The 23,440-nt window shown below is 24.6% G+C and overlaps 2 protein-coding genes across 7 annotated transcripts; both read left to right on the top strand.

Moving 5' to 3' along the window:
* The first annotated feature begins 557 nt into the window (after positions 1–557).
* On the top strand, positions 558–9,443 carry LOC114132455 (uncharacterized). 6 transcript variants are annotated; one of them, XM_050206046.1, is made up of 10 exons: positions 558–682; positions 4,544–4,747; positions 4,816–4,944; positions 5,080–5,218; positions 5,468–5,602; positions 6,254–6,406; positions 7,089–7,241; positions 7,924–8,076; positions 8,761–8,913; positions 8,972–9,442. In XM_050206046.1, the coding sequence occupies exons 1-10, from the start codon at positions 629–631 to the stop codon at positions 9,073–9,075; spliced, it is 1,377 nt and encodes a 458-aa protein (XP_050062003.1). In that variant the 5' UTR covers positions 558–628; the 3' UTR covers positions 9,076–9,442. The 6 variants fall into 6 exon arrangements, with proteins under 6 accessions (XP_050062003.1, XP_050062002.1, XP_050062004.1 ...); XM_050206045.1 differs by lacking the exon at positions 558–682 and adding an exon at positions 4,323–4,487 and having other exon boundaries at positions 8,972–9,440; XM_050206047.1 differs by lacking the exons at positions 558–682; positions 6,254–6,406 and adding an exon at positions 4,323–4,487 and having other exon boundaries at positions 8,972–9,443.
* Positions 9,444–17,445: 8,002 nt separating this feature from the next.
* On the top strand, positions 17,446–19,236 carry LOC114132473 (bombyxin F-1-like). The gene is made up of 5 exons (XM_027997935.2): positions 17,446–17,561; positions 18,060–18,243; positions 18,318–18,414; positions 18,511–18,581; positions 19,075–19,236. Exons 2-5 carry the CDS (start codon positions 18,066–18,068, stop codon positions 19,107–19,109), a joined length of 381 nt encoding a protein of 126 aa, XP_027853736.1. The 5' UTR covers positions 17,446–17,561; positions 18,060–18,065; the 3' UTR covers positions 19,110–19,236.
* The last annotated feature ends 4,204 nt before the right edge of the window (positions 19,237–23,440 follow it).

Raw genomic sequence — 23,440 nt, 5'->3', positions numbered from 1 at the left:
CTTAATTATAATATATTATAATATAAGACATAAAAGACTATTTATTGTATTATATAAGCGAATTGCAAGGAATTTCACTACTTCACTGTAACTGTATGTCTGTATCCAATATTGTCGAAATCACCAACGTTTGCAATGATTGGAAAATTATTTTGTAGATAAAAATTCATATCTAAAGTTTGAACATTGAATTCAGGGTTCCTCATAAGTCATAAGTGTATATTATTGGAATATAAAAAAAAAAACTTAGCATAAAGCTATGTATATTTTTATTTTAAATGTTTCCTGACATTGGTTATTCAAAAGTGAAATAACAATTTTAGATAATATGTTATTGTAATTTAAAAAATAATAGGTTATCATAGAAATATTACTCAAATTATCATTTACCATGCAGAGTGAGGGTTTCAAAATCTCAAGCTATTTACCTATAAGAATTTTATATGTAGACATCTTTTTGGTTTCTATTTTAGAAAATATTAATAAAAATGATAAAGTCTACTCAATCTGCCAATCTACATGATCACAAAACTTATTATTTTTTTTTATTTAAAGATAATTTACAATTAGAAAATCACTTCATTGTCCAAAATAATCAATTGTCATCACTCATTATTAATCGTGCATCATGGGACGCAAGAAAATTAATACATCCAAAATCCAAGACGAACATAAAAGCCATGTATGTAGTATTAATATTATAATTTTCAAATTCTTAATGTTAATTATCAACTTTTATAGGTGGCGTTTAAAAAACGTAGATTTGGTTTTATGAAGAAAACTTACGAGTTGAGTGTGTTATGTGATTGTGAAGTAGCTATCATTATTTTTGATAAGTTTGACAAGTTGTACCAGTATGCTAGTACAGACATGGATCAAGTACTTACTTAAATATACTGAATGTAATGAACCATACGAATCATTGACTTTATTGACAAACAAGAATGTTATTGCTGTAAATTTAAAATTATTTGTACTCTTTAATTGTTGTTAATTTGTATTAATTACATTTTAAAATTTTAGTGACTAAACAGGATACAAGATTCTAGAAATTCTAGTTCTAAATATGTTGATTTGTGTGTTATTGATGAACCTGATACTATAACTCAGCCTAAACAATATCAAGTAATGTCCACTCTTTGTAGAATTAAACATAAACACAATGATATTTTTGATGAAGAATTTAGAATACTTATGACACATGGGAGAAGAATAATGGATGTTAGTATTCATAACAGTAAGTTATGTTGTGTATTCTCAGTGTTATTTTACTTGTTACTGATTAAGTTACTTTTAGATTTAAAAAAATAAATATAATAATATCTTTAGTACAACTGTTGAACTGTACAAATATTTCATTATTAATTAAGTTACTCTTAAACTTAAGATAACGAATGAATTATTATTTATTTAGTACATATTATAACAATAATGAGTAATGACACATGAATGAGTAAGGCTGTAATCTGAATAATTCGATTACAAAGGTCAATAATTGTATAATTTTCTGACCCTTTTTTTGCTCATCTCTAAAATATATTGTCCAGGAGTGGTAAAATGTACTGAGTTGTACGCTAATTGAATAATACATTTCATACTTAAGTATAACAGTTAATAAAACTATAAATTTATATAAACTGTAATAACAATTTTTTTTTAAAACCCAAGGGGGGAGGGTTGAACACCCAAACCCTTCTCCTCTTGGCTACGCCACTGACTGTAACTGTAATTATACGGTTGTTTTTTTATAATTAATTAATAATATGCAGTTTAATTTTAAACACTAAACTTAATAAAATAAAAATTTCTCAAAGTGGGTATTAACTAGTTAAAAGTTCATTTTTCTATTTAAACTTTTTAAATTAACTAGTTAATTTATTTTCTAATCTACTGGAAATAAAACCTGAAATGATTGATGTTTTAGCTAAGTTTACAAATACTTCAAGTATAGATCTACAAACTGAAATAAACCTTTTAAGACATTTGCCTAAATCTGATGAACCTGGTGGCATTTCAAATGAATCTATTTATTTGTGGCTTGATTGGCTGAAAACTAACAATAGTAGATCTACATATAGTTAATTTTATAAAACATTGCAATTATTTACCATTATCCCAATTACAAGCTGTACATGTGAAAGAGTTTTTTCAAAAATGACAATTGTAAGAACTTAACTTAAAAGTACAATGAAACAGGAACGCTTAGATTCTTTACTTTTACTATTCACTGAACCAGAGTTAAAAAGTGGTGTAGATATGGATTCTGTCATTGATGGATTTAATACATCAAAAAATAGATGAAAGATACTTTAAAATATATATACTTATTAATTATAAGTAATAAATGTAACCCTATAATAATATATAAATAAAAAATATTATAAATAATTATAAATAGTAAATATTATCTATATTTTTTTAACAATAGTGAAATAAGGTCAATGCTCGATCATATAATCTTAACCGATATTTTCTTATTTTAGTTTACGTATTTTATTTCATCGATTATTGATCTATAATAAGTGTTATAAGAAAAAAACAGTTAATTCCTACAAGTATACCAATTAGTTAATTTTTTAATTAATCGAAATTATAAATGTATCATACTTTTTTTTATATTCTAATAGACAAAAGTACACATTTAAAAAATGTTTAAAAAAGTAACAAAAAAACATTGAAATATGCAATTAAAATCTTAAAATATAAAAATGTCAAAACATGCAAAAATATGCATTAAAAAAGTAATTTTTTAAATTAGTTGTTCAATTTTTTTCAAAATGGACTTTTTGACCGATTGCCACCGATTACCGAATATTTAGATTAATTTGCAAAATCTCATATAGGGTTTTTTTCCGTGGTTATTTTTTCGCGATACCGAGCGAAATGCTTATAGCGTCACCAACGACGAGGATGTTCATCAGAAAACAGTTAAAAATACAAATACATATTATCCGCTATTAGGTATTCAAAATTCAAATGTTCTAATGTTCTTAACTTTTGTTTATACCAATTACCAGCCACCAAACGGTACAATACATAAGAAAATCTTCACTGTATTGTTATTTGCATATAAGCGTATTATACATGAAAACTAGAGATAAGGAGGCCAAACTCTACCACAAAAACCGTCCCGTAAAACATAGAACACTAATTTCTCCACCAGTTTACGTGACGGTCAAATCCGAGGTTAGCTCGGGGCATAATTAACCCGTATTAGATAGGAGCATACTTGACTTTATTACCTTAAAAAAATTATAACTAAAAAACTAAAAATTGTATTTCAATTATAATTACACCTTCGTATTCAGCGCAAATTTATCTTTTATAATTAATTAAAAAAAATAGTATTAATGTTCTATATTTAAGTAATAAATCAATAAATGTACATATTAGTAGTAAAAATGGGTAAACACTAAACTATTACATTTACATAATTATTATTTATTACAGTTTGGATACTTTCCTATTTTTTTTTTTTTTTGTTTTTCCTTACTAGCCATAGCATATTTATAGTTGGCTCTTTTACAATAAAACACATGCATATTATTAAAAAAAATCGGACAATGGCTTTAGAAAATTCTTCCTTATGATCAACACAACCAACCAATTGGAGTGAATCACCTTCTTCAATTATTGACGTAATAGTTAATAAAGTATCCATATTAAAACTTTTATTTCGAATTCCATTTAATAGATCATATTTTTTTTCTTTAGAATATCCAGTTGAAATGTTGAACAACCAGGGGCATAACAATTTCGAGTTTCGACTCATTTTTAACTATTTTTTTATGTAAAACTTAATTTAATTTAATAACACGTAAAAATATCGAAAACTTTAAATGTAACTTTATTCTCAATATTTCCTCGATTAAATATTATAATAAATATGAATTTACTGCTATAAAATAATATACAGCACTGCACCAGTATAATACATTTTATGTCTTTATAAATAATTAAAATACTTCATTTAAAAATAAAATGTTCAACGTAAATACAGAATATTAATATTCTTTTTATAATTTATTCTTAAAGATAAATTTGCGCTAAATACGATGGTATATTTATAATTTAAATACGATTTTTAGTTTTTTAAGTATAATTTTTTAAAGGTAATAAAATCAAAATATATCCTTATCTAATACGGGTTAATTATACTACAAGCCAGCCTCGGATTTGACCGCCACGCGGACTGGTGGAGAAATTAGTGTGCGATGTTTTATAGAACCAATTTTTGTGCAGGCGGCCAGCAGAGTTTGACCTCCTTATCTCTAGTCTTCATGGTATTATATTATACGTTTTTGTTATCACATAACTTTTTTTTTTTTATTAGTGTTTAAAGATAATTTACAATTAGAAGATCTCTCCATTGTCCGAACCCTGAAGTCAAATTAAAATAATCAATTGTCATCACTCATTAGTAATCGTGCATCATGGGACGCAAGAAAATTAATATATCCAAAATCCAAGACGAACATAAAAGCCATGTATGTAGTATTATTATAATTTTCAATTTCTTAATGTTAATTATCAACTTTTATAGGTGTCGTTTAAAAAACGTAAATTTAGTTTGATGAAGAAAGCTTACGAGTTGAGTGTGTTATGTGATTGTGAAGTAGCTATCATTATTTTTGATAAGTTTGACAAATTGTACCAGTATGCTAGTACAGACATGGATCAAGTATTACTTAAATATACTGAATGTAATGAACCATACGAATCATTGACAAACAAAAATGTTATTGCTGTAAATTTAAAACTATTTGTACTCTTTAATTGTTGTTAATTTTTATTGATTACATTTTAAAATTTTAGAAATTAAACAAGACTCAGCCTAAACAATTTCAAGTAATTAACACTCCTAGTAGAATTGCAATTAACCACAATAATATTTCTGATGAAGAATTTAGAATACTTATGACACATGGGACGAGAATAATGGATGTAAGTATTTATAACTTGTAATATCTTCTTATATATCACAATTTATACCATTTTAACCAATTATTACTTTTATAAATATGTATGTATAGTAAATACTAAATATAACTTTTCTAACATTTTTATAAACTTTTTAAGGTTGAAGATAGTAATAGTCTTGAATATAAATTTATTCCTAGCATTTATGAAAACAAACATCCAGAAGCTATAAAGAAAATCCGAGAGAATAATTCTGTTGAAAATACTAAACGAGATAATTCCAGTGACTCAGACACGAGTATGGATTTTTGTAATATGCAGTGGCAGAGCTAAAAAAATATTTTTTGGAAGAGGGGGTTAAATTTTTTATTATAAATAAATATACCCGTGTGGCGTGTCATATAATAATTGTATTTTTTACAAAATAAAAGGCATTTTTTTTTCTGAGGGGAGTCAGTAGCTTTCACCACCCTCCTAGCTACCCTTAAAGATTATATATTTATTAAATACAAATTAACTAACACAAGTATTAATAATTCATTTTTAGGTGATGACAAGTTAATAATTGACAGTGGTGCTGACGATGATTTTGAAGAAATAGATGAAGTTTTTGACAATAATGTAAAAAAATATATTACTACAATCACTTTAAAACATCAAGTTTTGCCAAATAACCTAACAAGTATTATTGAATATAAATGTTTAGTTTCATAAAATAATTATTAGAATTACACACGGAGCACAACTATAATTTTTTAATCAAAGTTTTTTACAACTTATAAAGAACCTTATATAATTTAATGTGTTTTAATAAAGAAAAAAATATTATCAGTAGAGATAAAAAAAGTGAATAATTCTACAAATATTTTTTTATGAGCATCTATGAAGATTTTGACAAAATAGGATATTTTCATGTATAATAACAATTTTTTATCAAACAATTTCTTTATAAACTTTTTTATGAACACATATATATGTATGAGGTAAATGTTATATTTTACTTGACACATTTTTTTTTATTGAAATTTATAATTTGCATTAAATTATTTTAACCAAAACTATTGGAAATTATTTGATAAACATCTAATTTTAAAAATAAATATTAAGAAATTTAAATAGTATGTGAATTAATTGACCTGTATAATACGATATGTTACCTATCTTAAAATCACAATATTTATTATTGTGCTTGAGATGATGTGTATATTTTATATACACAATTAGTACATTTGTCACACGTCTTCAATTCCTTTAATCTTTAAATATTATACTTCAAAAGACTTTATGTTACTGTTATATTGACTAATTGACTTTTTATTGATTAAAATTTTAGCTGATAAAAAAATTAAAATCGAAAAAAATGATGAAGAAGATGATGTTTTATTAATTGAATATGATACTAATATATCCGAAAAAATAAAAAGCAATACAAATCCACAAACATCAGATGCTCTAAAAACATTAATAACTCCAAATACTCACTCAAGTAATGTATAATAAATAAATTTTACTAAAAACTAAAATAAATTAAATTTTGTTAAATAGGTTTGGATATTATTCAAAATAAATCTCCTAAAAGTCATTCTAAAAATAATGCATGAAGATACTGTCCTTATAATATTCTACATATCTCTAAGAAATTCATAAAAATACCACCATTTTATTGTAATTCGAAAAAAAAAATTGAGTTATCTTAGATAATTGAAATTTTACTACATTTATAATAGATTCCAATATTCTATGCATTATATATTTTTCACAATATTTGGACCAATTATGTTTACAAACTTTTATGTGAACACCTCTATGTATGTATATGGTAAATGTTATATTTTACTTGACACATTTTTTTTATTGAAATTTATAATTTGTATTAAATTATTTTAACCAAAACTATTGGAAATTATTTGATAAACATCTAATTTTAAAAATAAATATTAAGAAATTTAAATAGTATGTGAATTAATTGACCTGTATAATACGATATGTTACCTATCTTAAAATCATAATATTTATTATTGTGCTTGAGATGATGTGTATATTTTATATACATAATTAGTACATTTGTCACACGTCTTCAATTCCTTTAATCTTTAAATATTATACTTCAAAAGACTTTATGTTACTGTTATATTGACTAATTGACTTTTTATTGATTAAAATTTTAGCTGATAAAAAAATTAAAATCGAAAAAAATGATGAAGAAGATGATGTTTTATTAATTGAATATGATACTAATATATCCGAAAAAATAAAAAGCATTACAAATCCACAAACATCAGATGCTCTAAAACCACTAATAATTCCAAATACTCACTCAAGTAATGTATAATAAATAAATTTTACTAAAAACTAAAATAAATTAAATTTTGTTAAATAGGTTTGGATATTATTCAAAATAAATCTCCTAAAAGTCATTCTAAAAATAATGCATGAAGATACTGTCCTTATAATATTCTACATATCTCTAAGAAATTCATAAAAATACCACCATTTTATTGTAATTCGAAAAAAAAATTGAGTTATCTTAGATAATTGAAATTTTACTACATTTATAATAGATTCCAATATTCTATGCATTATATATTTTTCACAATATTTGGACCAATTATGTTTACAAACTTTTATGTGAACACCTCTATGTATGTATATGGTAAATGTTATATTTTACTTGACACATTTTTTTTTATTGAAATTTATAATTTGTATTAAATTATTTTAACCAAAACTATTGGAAATTATTTGATAAACATCTAATTTTAAAAATAAATATTAAGAAATTTAAATAGTATGTGAATTAATTGACCTGTATAATACGATATGTTACCTATCTTAAAATCATAATATTTATTATTGTGCTTGAGATGATGTGTATATTTTATATACATAATTAGTACATTTGTCACACGTCTTCAATTCCTTTAATCTTTAAATATTATACTTCAAAAGACTTTATGTTACTGTTATATTGACTAATTGACTTTTTATTGATTAAAATTTTAGCTGATAAAAAAATTAAAATCGAAAAAAATGATGAAGAAGATGATGTTTTATTAATTGAATATGATACTAATATATCCGAAAAAATAAAAAGCATTACAAATCCACAAACATCAGATGCTCTAAAACCACTAATAATTCCAAATACTCACTCAAGTAATGTATAATAAATAAATTTTACTAAAAACTAAAATAAATTAAATTTTGTTAAATAGGTTTGGATATTATTCAAAATAAATCTCCTAAAAGTCATTCTAAAAATAATGCATGAAGATACTGTCCTTATAATATTCTACATATCTCTAAGAAATTCATAAAAATACCACCATTTTATTGTAATTCGAAAAAAAATTGAGTTATTTTAGATAATTGAAATTTTACTATATTTATAATAGATTCCAATATTCTATGCATTATATATTTTTCACAATATTTGGACCAATAATGTTTACAAACTTTTATGTGAACACCTCTATGTATGTACATGGTAAATGTTATATTTTACTTGACACATTTTTTTTTATTGAAATTTATAATAATTTGCATTAAATTATTTTAACCAAAACTATTGGAAATTATTTGATAAACATCTAATTTTAAAAATAAATATTAAGAAATTTAAATAGTATGTGAATTAATTGACCTGTATAATACGATATGTTACCTATCTTAAAATCATAATATTTATTATTGTGCTTGAGATGATGTGTATATTTTATATACACAATTAGTACATTTGTCACACGTCTTCAATTCCTTTAATCTTTAAATATTATACTTCAAAAGACTTTATGTTACTGTTATATTGACTAATTGACTTTTTATTGATTAAAATTTTAGCTGATAAAAAAATTAAAATCGAAAAAAATGATGAAGAAGATGATGTTTTATTAATTGAATATGATACTAATATATCCGAAAAAATAAAAAGCAATACAAATCCACAAACATCAGATGCTCTAAAAACATTAATAATTCCAAATACTCACTCAAGTAATGTATAATAAATAAATTTTACCTAAAACTAAAATTAATTAAATTTATTTAATAGGTTTGGATGTTATTCAAAATAAATCTCCTAAAAGTCTTTCTAAAAATATTGTAAGAAAGTACCGTCCTTATAATATTTTACAGTTATCTAAGAAAATGATTTAAGTTTCACCAGAGAAGTTTTTGGAAATTCAAAGTACCATATCACAAAATACATATACCTTAAAGCAGGAACCAAGTGCTTATCCAGGATTTAAACGTGTTATAGTTAAAAAAGACTTGTTGACGACTTCTGGTATTAAAATCAATATTGCACAAGCGCTACAAAGTAGTAATACAAATGATTTAAAATTACATAAAAATTTTAAATTTATACGTTCCAAAACCCATTGCTTTTATTTTTTACATTTTTTTTTTTTTTTTTTAGGTGAATTTTTGTAATTATTATTGGTAATCATTTATATTTAAGTCTATACATAATATAATGCAATTTAAAAATGTAGTCATTTGAATTTTTTTTCAAATTTCCTATTTAAAAAAATTTTATCATTTTAAAGTTATTGTACAATTGTCATAAAAAAAAATTTGGTTAAGTTTATTTGGTCTTTATGTTATTTTATCGAATAATTTGAAGTATATATTATGATGTATCACTTTTGAAAAAAAATTGATTAGTTTAGTTTACATATTAGATTTAGAACTAGTTTTTAGCTTTTGTTCCACAATTTTGACAGCTTTATTTATTAATATGTATTTTTAATTTTAGTATTATTAATTATTATTATTTAAAATATTTTTACATTTTTATTAAGATCTTTGATTTGATAAATGTAAATCTATCACAATTATTACACTACAATATATACAACAATAACAATACATGTTAATTTCTTTTATCTTAAATTATAATTTCTATACTACCTTAATGACATTAATTTATGGCAAATGTATAATACATTTAAAATCAAGAAGTAATAAAAAAATAACAGTTTGTAATCAAATTATCAAAGAACTAGTGACATTATGAGATTATGAGATACATAATATATGTCTATTTGATATTTTTAATTAGACAAAGAACCTTTTTTTTATAAAATAATATGAAAAATAATAAATATATAACATTAATTTAGTTTTGTTAATTTTAAGGTGTTTTTTTGTTTTATAAAAAAAATAGTCAGTGTTTGCTGATAGGTGTCAAGAACTATGAGGACATGCATTATGTAAATATGTAACGTAATTAAAGTAATAAAAAAGTCTACTATGTAAAAGTGTTAATCATCTAAATTAATCCTTATTACAAAGAAAAAAAGAAAATACAAATCTCCACAATAACATAATAATATGAAATAGTTAAACTAAAAATAATTATGGGATAGTAATAATAACTATAATGCTTTAAATATATAAATGTCTTCTTAATAATTTATTTTTTTTGATTTAAATATTATAAATTTATAATACATTATGAATAATATTATAATATTATATGTAAGATATGATTACACAATAAAAGTAAAATATGTTATTTAAAAAAATATATAATTTTTCGTTACGCTAAGTACAATTGACCAGTCTTTTGGTGCTTTTCTTCTTGGATTTTATAGAGCATATGACTAATTTCAGACATCAAATATAACTTTTTGATTATTGAAATAATAAATAATAATATAAATAATATATCTCTTCAAATCGGAATTTAGAAATCATTCCTCCAACATCAAATGTCATTAGTGTTCTAACATAACAGGTGAGTTTACATTTTTGTTTGTTTTTTACGATTTCTATATAATTTTGTATAAATCAGCTTGATTAAATAATTTTAACAATAATTTTAATGTACTTATAATACAACACGCTCAATGGACCGTGGGTGATGCATACTGGATAGAGAATCTATTTTAATCATTAAAAAATTGTTAGTTAATTTTATGACCATTTATGACCATCCATCATCTATACAGTACTTATCATTTTTTCTATTTTTGTTATTTGTATATTAAGTCCCACTTTAATATATAGATATTTTTAATTTGTTTTTTTTTTTTTTGGTGGCTGTGTGTTATTTTTGGGTTTGATTGTTTATACTATGTGTGAATACTTTTCTTACCATTTTGTTTTCCCTAAATATAGGTATGACAAGGAATCCATATTAAGATTTTTTTTTTTACTTAGTGGATTTATTGAATTGTCTATTTTGACTGATATTTTTTTTTGATTGAATTGATTTTGAAGACTTTGTGCTTAGTGACGATAAATTGTATCTTGGGTTGATATGTATTGAATATAGAAGTGTATAGATAGAACAGGGGTTGTTCTTTTATTTTTATTTTTTATAAATGGAATGATTATATTGATTGATTCTAAGCTAATATTGTATTTTTTTTTATTAAAAAGTGTATTGTATATTATATTTTTACCTCTTATTACTCTCATCAATTAATAAAAAGTTTTCTTCATTAACTTTATCATGTAAAATAAAATCTGTCGCTGACCTCTGAATTCAAAGTAGCTCATTTCAGATACGTTCTTCCCGGCTAGATAATTTTTGTGATTCCTTTGTTGTTATTTCAGAAAATTATTACAACAATAAAATAATGTTATAAAGTAGTACAATAATTTATGCATTTAGATTGTAAATATATATATATATATATATCATTCTTAGTGTTTAAAAAAAAATTATGTAAAATTATTAAAGGTATCTATGAAATATGTTAAATATTTTTTGAAAATATTATTTTAGTTGTATTTTACTTTTACATTTTCTGTATAAATTTAATAATATTTGTTTGTTATTGCCTCATCACAGCACCATATAAATTATATCACCTCATTACTGGATGACTGTCCGTTATTCTCTGATTATTTTTATGTAATGTAACAAAATTTTAAAATAAAAATAAAGAGTTAAATTGCCTACAATATTTGTAGCATATAGTTATAATTATATATTAGCAAATAAAAAAGCTAATATTCTATCTAAAGGTCATTAAATTTTATGTCATACATTTAATATAATTGAACAATATGTTTTTATTGTATATGTTGGACAACATCAAAGTACTATTTAAATATTGTGAAAAATAACTCATTAAAATTAATATTCTAAAATAAGTTTAATATTAAAATAATTTGCGTTTAAAATGACTTTTTCCAACGATGACTGACAACTTAATTTGTACATATTATGTTATTCAACTTTAACACACACCCGAAATGGAGTTTCACCGGCCCCTATTTTATATAATAAAATATTATGTACAGATAACTACTCCAAGTTATGAATAATTTGGCCGTACAAGGTTAAACAGGCCATTTGAAATCGTTATAGAAACATGTGAAGGCAGTATGGCTAAAGATGAACACCTGCAAGACGGTTTCTTTGAATAGAGACAGTCCTTTTTATATGATATATACATATATGTACAGCATTAAACTGTGAAGGTCTCTATTATTTTCAAAATTGAAGATGAAACGAACATAAAAAAACAAATAGCAGCCCTTAACATTATTCTACGAAAATTCTTACAAAGCGTGGGTTAGGTCTCTCTCTTTAATCTCTATATTATACACACACATAATATAATATAAATAGGTATATATATATATATATATATATATATTACCTTCACATGTTTCTATAACGATTTCAAATGGTCAGTTTAACATTGTGCTGCCAAATAATTTATACCTTACAGTACATAATATTTTATAATATAAGAATATTAATATATATATACTTACGCATATATACATATATATATAGAGAGAGAGAGAGAAAGAGAGAGTAAGGGAGAACTTAGTTAGCAGTAAAACCTAAATTAATTAATATTAATTGTACTTGTAGACTTTTGGTATTAAAAATATTTTTAGCATGCGGTGCATTCGTTTTATCGACATTACGGAAATACAGAGAATCTACGAATTCACAAAAAAATTTTATTCACACAGAGCGACAACGGCGCGTCTGTTATTTTCAACAATCCAATATATATATACGTATTATTGTGTAGGCGGTGTATTGTACACGGTTTTGCATTTCTATACAATTACTATAATACACAAACACACAACACACGTATTTTGGCATTCCCAAACTATCTTCCAGGAAGGTCAGTGCCGAGTGAAACGTGTTTGAATATCGAAATTGTTGTTCAGTTATATATATTATATATATGTCCTTATGCGTATAGTGTGTATACCTACATAATATTATATATTATGTTACTATAATATGTTCGTCTCGAGTCTCGATTCAGTTAGAAACTTGTTGTGCGGGTATATGAGAAATTGTATATTCTCGTATAAAATATAATCCCTGTTTGTAAATATATATACGTTTCAAAAATTCAGCTGTTTAACTACTAACACAATAAAGTAATATCATACATATAATAATATAAAATATTAATTTTTTCCCTGTACTATTGTATAAACGTAGTATTTTCAATTCGGTAATCGGTATAGGTGTTTTACGTGTTTAAATTAACTATGCACATTGGCTGCATTGCTGATTTACAAAAAATCGTTCATAAGTTTCGCGTCATAAATTAAATATTTTTTCTATGCGTGCCACAAAATTACGAAAAACAAAAAGTAGACACAGGCCCCTCCTGACTATGGGTCCCCGGGCAATTGCACGGAGTGCCCCTCCCCCGACCCATAGCGAAGTCATTGGCGGCGGGACATATCAGCCACGGTGTACTTCTGCACTATTACACTAATATTTAATAATATTATGTAGGTAGTAGGTACTTCGGTCGTTGTTTTTTATTTTATACGTACATTAATAAATTAACGATCACCACTGATGATGTCACTGTTCATATTATTCGACTGTATATTGTGTTATAAAAAGTATAGAATAGAAATGTATATTTTTCCAATTATTACGCTTGCCACGATAATTTTGATAATAACATCCAAATGACAAATACGAAGAATTTCTAGTTTTTATACTAGTGATTAGTGATTTCAATAAAAATAAACAATAATAAACGTCAGTGCTTACAATTTATTACTAATATTGCAGCAGTAATACAGCATATCAACAGTTCAAAAATAAACACGACAAAATATAGACGATTTTACAATAGTCATTAAGCATCATAATATATTTAATTTGTCTCATCGACGTGGTATATTTTATGACCACATTGGTTTTGTTGTAAAAATATAATTTCATCATCATTAAATATCTATTGCTGATAATAACTAATTTCTTGTTAATTTAAAAAAAACCATTTACAAACTATTCTTTTCGAACGTTGAAAAAATCACATATAATTTTATGTACTATGTAGTAATGTACCTAAAAACTATTAGAGAAAATAAATAATTCATATGGTGATGTATTTATCAAAGTGTATATTAAATTATTGATTTATTATTACCTATTTATTACATATATATCTTTTCAATAACTAAGTAATTCATTTTCCAAATATTAAAACATATTATTCAGGAATTAACGAATATTCACTCTTGTGTGTAAAATTACTCCTGTATCGTTGCAACGTTCGCGATGTATTGAATTTTTATTCTAAAACCACATTACCAAACCTATATCGATGGCCGTGATCCAGATTAGCTAAAATGTGACTACCAATTACCATATATCTGTATTATAGACGGCTACGATAATAAATTAATAAACCATACTATTCAGGTAAGCCACTGTAGAAATCTCTATATGGCCCATTGGCCCTAGTTTAGGTAGTATTTATATTTAATACACGCACAAAGTATTCGAATTTATGATGTGTACATACAGTTATGGGTATAGTCTTTTGCTGATATCACTAAAAATAGGTATTAATTATTTATAATAGATATAGGTACGAGTTTATTTTTGTACATAAGAATATAAGAATATTTATGTATAATATAAATTATAATGATAAATGAATGGAGGACGGCAAATAACAAATGAACCTTGAAATTTAAATAATATTTTTTAAGCACAAAATTTAAAATCGTTTGCAAAGAAGGCTATTAAAACATTAGTTTCCACTACCTTACAAACTAATCTAATGAAAAAAATAAAAAAACATTTTGTACACAATAGACATTGGTAAAATGACGATTCGAAATAGTTTTGAAATCGCTACCCAAAAATTTTGAGAACCCATTTCGTATATATCTGTAGCATAAAATAAAAATATAAAGAAATTCCGATCGTGCATGTACACCACGAACTAAGATGTACAGGACTGAACACTATAGGTCAGAGGGGGTGGGTGATACGGTCAGAAATCTTAGTTCGTGATATATACATAGTAGTACATGGATATTTTATGTACTATTGTTAATGTTTCTTTCAAAGGTCCAGAAAAAATATTATACTATGTATGGCCTATATAGATGGGCATTGGACAAATTTGTGTGACGCCGGACTGGCGGTGTCCCACTATGCCGAATGGAGATATGTTTTGTTGTAGTCCAGGTAGGTAAGCCAGGTTTGAAACGGGTTTCTTTACGGCGTCCGAATATCTTTAATTCTTAATATTTTCGGCGCATAACTACGTCTTACTACTGTACCATATGAAAAATATTTTGAAACTGATTCTATGTGTGGTCATTAAGTATCATATAGGTATTTAATTTGTCTCGTTACTTTGTAATTCATTTTCCAAACATTATAACATATTATATAGGAATTATCAAATGTTCGCTCTTGCATGTAAAATTACTCTTGAATCGTTGAAACGTGCAAAGTATTGAATTTTTATTCCAAAATCATTCTACACCAAACCTAAATCAATGGTCGTGATCCAGATTATAGCTAAAACGTGACTACCGTACCTGAATAGTGAATATTACCTATATAGGCGGCTACGATAATAAATTAATAAATCACGTTCTGTTTAGGTAAGGCTTACTTAAGGTAAACCAAAACTTTATAGGACCCTAGTTAAACCACTATAGAAATCTCTATATGGCTTTAGTTTAGGTAATATATATATTTAATATACGCACAATGTATTCGCATTTATGATATATATACACACTTATTAGTGTCTTTTGTTGATATCATTAAAAATAGGTATTAATTATTAATAATAGATATTGGTACAAGTTTATTTTTGTGAAAAATGTATTTATTTATTTTATTTAATCGTATTTAGAGATTATTCAAATAATATTTGCTATTATGAATTCGTCAAACGTCTTGTGTTAGATATTTTTTCTGAAAGAATATTTATTATGTATAATATAATTATAACGAATGGAGGACGGCAAATAACAAATGAACCTTAACATCAAAATAATATAATTTAAGTTCATTCTTTAAAATCATTTGCAAAGAAGGCGATTAAAACATTAGTTTCCACTCCCTTACAAACTAATCTAACGAAAAAATAAAAAAATCATTTTATACACAATAAAGACATTGGTAAAATAACGATTCAAAATGGTTTTGAAATCGCTATCCAAAAATGTTGAGAACCCATTTCGTATATATCTTTAGCATAAAATAAAAATATAAAGAAATACCGATCGTGCATGTATATCACGAACTAAGATATATAGGACTGAACACTATAGGTCGGAGGGGGTGGGTGATACGGTCAAAAATCTTAGTTCGTGAGTATGTGAGTAGTGCATGGATATGTTATGTACTGTTAATGTTTCTTTCAAACGTCCAGGAAAAATAATATAATACCATGTATGGCCTATATAGATGGGCGATGGGCAAAATCGTGTGACGCCAAACTGGCGGTGTCCCACTACGCCGAAGGGATATATGTTTTGTTGTAGTCCAGGTAGGTAAGCCAGGTTTGAAACGGGTTTCTTTTCGGCACCGGAATATCTTTAATACTCAATATTTTCGACACCACTACCTAACTACGGTATATAAAAAATTTTGAAACTAATTCTGTGAGTGTATCAGTATCATATCTAATATGTTTGTACATTTTTATGTTCTTATGATATGCATTTTATTAAACGAGCGTGATTTATGAAAATATTATAAAAAATAGCTATTATTACAATGCATATAATTGTATAAAGACCGTTGAGTTTCCATACAGTCAACAAATAAAATAAAACGTGTTGTTGAATATTTTCTTTAATATAAAAATTGAAAAAAATGTATTAATAACATTAATAAATTTAATAATTTATTAAGACGGAGACAACACAATATTATATTATATTCAATGGAATGTAATTTGAAAAACAAAATTATAGGCATACAATTCATTAAATGCCATGAAAGGCGCGGGGCCCCTAAAATGGCGGTACCGTGGGCAGCTGTTTCTTTTACCATGCCCTTCCACTAGCGCTGAGTCCTCTGTCCTATATATAAGTATATATTAAATACACATTTGAAAGATATATGGAATTTTATTTACGCAGTAGAAATAGTGTGTGGGTGGGAACATTTTCTTCTAATAAGGTCTTTTCGTCACCTGATTGGCTATACCGATTCCCACCAGAGAATCTTCTCAGCCTATAACGATCATCATTCTTCAATCACGTAAATACCACCGGCTGTGCCATATTGCCATACCTCAGATGATCACAATTTATTCTGTTGAGTACCAGCGTTAGTAGTACTACTTATACTCTTTAGTCTCTCCTAACGAATATACCGAGCCATCGACATCACTAATATTGTTCACGGAGGATTCTCTGCACAAGTATGTTAAATTTACCTAGTTTCAACATATTATTCGTTGTTAAGTTATTTTATCAGTCACTTATTTCTTTATAATATTTTTGAATATCGTACAAAACTAAATATTACATTCTTAAATGGTTAGTTAGGTACATCAATTATTATACTATTTTTTTCCATAAATTAATATCTTATGCTATAAAAAAAATCATTAGATTATTTCAATGCCACCAACATATTTTAATATTACCCATTTTTGATCATATTTTACAAATTGGTAGCGATGTTTAAAATATTCATAACCGATCAATCATATTGAAGTACTTATTTGTATTGAGTGTTAACACTTACAACTAGGCGATACAAATAAATTCATAATTTATCAATTGATCTTAATTTACAAATAAACGCATTAAGAAATAAGTGCAATACCTATTTATTATTATTTTTTAATTATACTTGAATTAGTTTTAATTTTGCACGCTTAATTATAATCTATATTATGTTTTGTATCTTTCAGATAATCATGAAGCTATACATTATTATAACTACTCTATCATTTCTATGCATTGAATCAGGAATACAATTTGCTGTTGGCTCACCCTTGTCTGAAAATTATATGAATGGATTAAATCAATTTTGTGGCCAAGCATTAGCCAACGAACTAGCCATATTATGCAAGGGTAGATATAATGATCCCAAAGGTAATATTTACTTTATATTATTTAATAACATTTAACTAAGTTTACCGTGACTAATGATTAATATGTATTTTCAGGTAAAAAAGGCAGAAGAGGTATTGTCGATGAATGCTGTTCCCAACCGTGTACAAGAAGCTATATGAAAATAAATTATTGTCAACCTGAAACCGAAGCGTAAGTGCTGGATTTCTAATTAAACTTTAAATAAAAGTGATCGTGTAATTTATAATTATCATTAGATATCTCTAATTTAGTATTCTTAAATTACAGACCGATATGGGATTCGCCGATGTTGGGCCCACAGAAAAAAGTGGATTATTTGGGATACTATTTTCAACTTAGTAAGTATTTACTTAAATTATGTCATTGGTGGGGCATAAGGGCGTTTGAGTTCATAATTGAAATTTCATTGATCATTTGTTGTTGAAATATGTATTATTCTATTTCTTAATATACATACTAATAGTATATAAGTATATAACCTACTACCTCTTTACTTAAATATTAATAAGAATTTTTCAGAATATAAATACCATATTGCTATTAGAAACGAATTATGTATAGTGCTGCTTTAATGGTGAAATCTTGAAAAAATTTATTTTCCCTCAAATTTTAAATAAAGTGTAGTAACTAGTAATATCAATTTCATTTTAATGGTTCATACTCATATGATTAAAATAAATTGATTTTAAATAGTACAATGAGGATATCCACCAGTTATGATAAAATACTTCCATTATTCATCCTTCCTAACCTTAGGCAAAAAATACACCTCAACCTTTACCTAAATTCACCAAGTTCTTTAATAATCGTTGTTTTTTTTTTTTTTTACAGTTGGGCAAGTATTAGGACTAACCGAATTTGAGTGACGTGAGAAATGAATACATCAACAAATAATAATTAATTAATTTAACTTTTATGTACTAACATTATGAATTAACCGTATTAAAATTGTCATATACCAATACATTTTTGAATAACAATAGAATTATTTAATTACAATAAAATATGCTTTTCAAAATATCAATAATGAGTTATTTAATAATAAATTACAATTGTATCTTTTGTATCAATAACAAAAAGTATTAATTAATCATATAATTTAACAGTTTAAATTTTAAAATAGATGTTAATATAATACAACCATTATTTTAACATGTATAAAATATTATTGTTTAATATATGGTTTTAAGTTAAAACTGTAAGTTGTTAAAATCATATATGATATTATAAAATATAAATATTGAGTCATATTGTCATAAATAATTATGATACTAATGGTAAAAGTTTCAAATCAGTGGGATCAATACTTAGTTTTAGTAGGTTTTCCAAATAGAAAAGGATTTTAACTATTAAGCATAAACAAACTTTACAATAGAAATGGTTTATAGTGTTTAAACAAAGTAATATCATACATTTTTGATATTGAGTTGGGCAAAAGGCCCTTCTCCAACAAATGATAACAACCAATTTTTTCTCTGACAGTCAAAGTGACCAACCATAAAAAAATGTCAAATAATTATATTAAATATATAATTTATATATGACTATATTTAGATATTATAGATATCTGATCCAGGATCCTAAGTTCTAACCTACAAAGTGCAAATCACAAAGTTGGAAGATGAAAGTATGTTGCATGTACAATTATGTACTATGTAGGTTATGTATGTAATGCATCGTGGTATAACACATTTTAGTTTGAACTGTTTGAAGCATAAAAAAATATATATTCTGTCATAGTTTGAAGCTTCTGAAGTTGTTTTCTAAGGTAAGGCATTAAAACCATTATTATAAACATTTTTAAAATTATATTAATTGAAAAAAATTATAAAACACACAATGTAATAATCACTATAAAGCCAATACATCCATCGCATATTATATTTATAATGTATAATTATATAAATATATTAGAATTATAGAACGTGTCGTCATTTTAAACGTAAGAAAATATTATAATGGAAAAGTTTAAAATGAGTGAGATCTTTATTTAGTTTAATTATTGTTTACAAATTAAAATTAATTATTTTCTCTGTTATTTTTACATTGATTAATGATTTTAGACATAAGTAAATATTATAATGAAAAAGTTTTCTATAAAGAAATATAATACCTACCTACATCTTTTAGGTTAAATTTTGATGCTACTGGTAGAAGATTCAAATGAGTAAGATCCTTATTGAGTTTAATAAGTGTTTCTAAATTGAAATTATTTATTTTCTCTTTTACTTTTATTTAAATTTAGTATTATAGGCATAATTAACTCTTCCAGTGGAAACATTTTATACAACATTTAAAGTAATATTATAATTTTTTTAAATTGAATTATAATGCATATGGTAAACGTTTCAAATGAGTAAAATCATTATCTAGTTTAATTAGTGTTTCCAATATGAAATGATTTATTTTCTACATGGGAGTAGTAGCAGAACCAGCAAAATATCTGAATAATTTTGGTTTGTAATAAAATACATTTTAATAAATAATTTAGGTAATTTATAGGTAAAATACAACATATTTGATTCAAAAAATCATTTTCACATTTAATTTTTGTTTTTGGAAATCCTTTACTTATAAAACTAAAACTTCTTTTATTTATTTTTCTTTTATTCATTATAATTTGTAAGTTTATAGCTCTTGATATATATATATATATATATATATATATGTTTGAACATACAATGGATATTTTTAAAAAACCACACTTGTTATGGCCTTATTGATTTAAATGACAATACATTTTATTTTTAACATAATTGAAGGACAAACTAACACACCTTAAAATTACTAACCATTAATTAAGTAAAATTGCTAGAAAACTCTAAAAAATATATACTTAGATTAAAGCATCTCATACCAAAAATTTAATAATAACTAAGTTAATTTATTCATCTGTTATCCAGTTTATGGATATCATCATATATCAAATGGTGTACGTATTTTATCATCAAAGTGTTTTTCCATGAGTGCACATATGAAGTCATAAAATATATTCAGTTATTAGTTTTTAAATATCATTGTTCAATATAAATACTTATTTTATTATAAATCAATATTCTGCATATAAATAATAGATACAATTGTCTCAATGTTAAACATGTATTCATAAAATGTCTATCATGTAATCAAAAAAAAAATACTTAGGTACCTAATAAACTTACATTGAATAAAGTATTGTTATAAAACATATATCCATTATAATAAAGAACTTGACAATTTACTGTGAAAATGTTAACCAAATCATCAATAGTTTTAAAATAAATTTTTATTAAACATTTAATTTATCATAATATACTAATTGTATTAATAACAAGGAGATAACACTATTATTTAAATAAAATATTTTAAAATAGCAATCTTATTATATATTAAATAAGAATAAAGTGTTCAACCTATAATACTATGAAAGAAATTTCAGAAAATATCAGTCATTTAAAAAAAAAAAAATTACTGGTCACATTTATAAAAACAATTGTCATATTGCTTAAAAGCAGACCTTGAGCAGTTTAACAGTTGCCTAAAATAACTAATTTAAATATTTATCATGTATATATGTATAATTAAACACTTGTTTAATCTGTTTTAGGTATATGATATTCTTTGATGATGGATATACATAATATGTATATTATGAGGATATTTGCCTAGTGTGGTCATCACTCATCAGCAAATATAAGTGATGATGTACATGAAAATATTAGAGAATTTTTCAAGATGTATTTACAAAAGTATCCAAAACGTCTTATGGCAAAGTTTAATAAAAAACAAGTAGTGCGCACAGACCTAAACAACAAATGGTGTTTAGCCAAGATGATAAACTTAGATGCTTCATTAGTTCAGTTAAAATTCCTTAATGTCAAGAATGAGCACACAGAGTGGATGTGTCAAGGCTCAAATAAATTAAGCCAAATATACAATCAAATAAATAGTAATAATTAATATAAGCGTTATTTCAATCACTCCTGTGATCCAAACATTTTTATTCAGAATGTTTTTGTTGACATTCACAATCTTAGATTTCTGTGGATAGCTTATTTTGCATCATTAAATATTTCAGCTGAAACTGAACTAGCATGGGATTATATTATATTGTAGAGAGCGTGCCAAACAAAAAATTAAAGTGCTACTGTAAATCAAAAAATTGCAAAATCAGATTATTATAATTATTATTTTTTATTTATGACAAATATCTTTTTAATACATTTTTTAATGTTTTTTATTTATAATAAAACATAAGATGTTATTTATAAATTATTTATATGAAAACTATTATATTAAAAGGTAGTTAAATTTCATTTGTTATTTTCTTGAACATTTTTCTGTTCTATTAAAAAATGCAACAGATTACTATACAGTAGAACCTTGATTATCTGAATTAATTGGGACCACACCACTAGTTCGTATAATAGTAAGTGAAAAAAAATATTAATTGTACAATGAATATAGAATTATTATTACCTACATATTATTTATTATTATCAACATGTTAAACTTATATTATTATATACTATTATACTATTATATATTATATACTATTATATACTATTATATTATTATTATTATTAAATATTATAGGCTTATTTTATTGTATTATTATTTATTTTTGACAAACTGATTAATTTTTAATTGATAATTTCTATTACTCGCTTATGCACAGCTAAATCTCGCAAAAATTTAGATTAGAGAATGTTTGGAAATATGAATTGAACCAAAATAACATTTGGATTATAGAGGGCTTGGATAAATCAAGGTTCCACTGTAGTTGTTTACTATATTATCATACATTATTGTGTGAGATTTACTCAAATGTTTTTAAATAAGTATGTTGTAGGTCTTGTATTTTAAGGAAATGTTCCATTTTCAACTAATTGCCCTACTGTCCTAATACAACTCTCAGGAGCATCAAATTGTCCTGTTATTCAAAAAATTATATATTTATATCCTGTTTTAAGTTTTCCGATAATAACACTTGATATCATTCATTAATCATTTTTTAATATAAATAATAGGTATTATAAAAATAATGTAAGTATACAAATTTTGCTACTAGGCTCCCACCAGACACAATAACCTAGTACTATATACAACCAATAAATTAAATATTTTATTTTTTATGTACAATATTTAAACTGTAATACAGTGTGGATAACTTGATTATTTAGGTATCTAAAAACACAATGAATAATGCAGGACAGTC

This window comes from Aphis gossypii, chromosome X (assembly GCF_020184175.1).
Source record: "Aphis gossypii isolate Hap1 chromosome X, ASM2018417v2, whole genome shotgun sequence".
In the NCBI taxonomy this organism is placed as follows: domain Eukaryota; kingdom Metazoa; phylum Arthropoda; class Insecta; order Hemiptera; family Aphididae; genus Aphis; species Aphis gossypii.
Note: the sequence above shows the minus strand (reverse complement) of the source record. Positions and strands in the feature narration are given on the sequence as shown.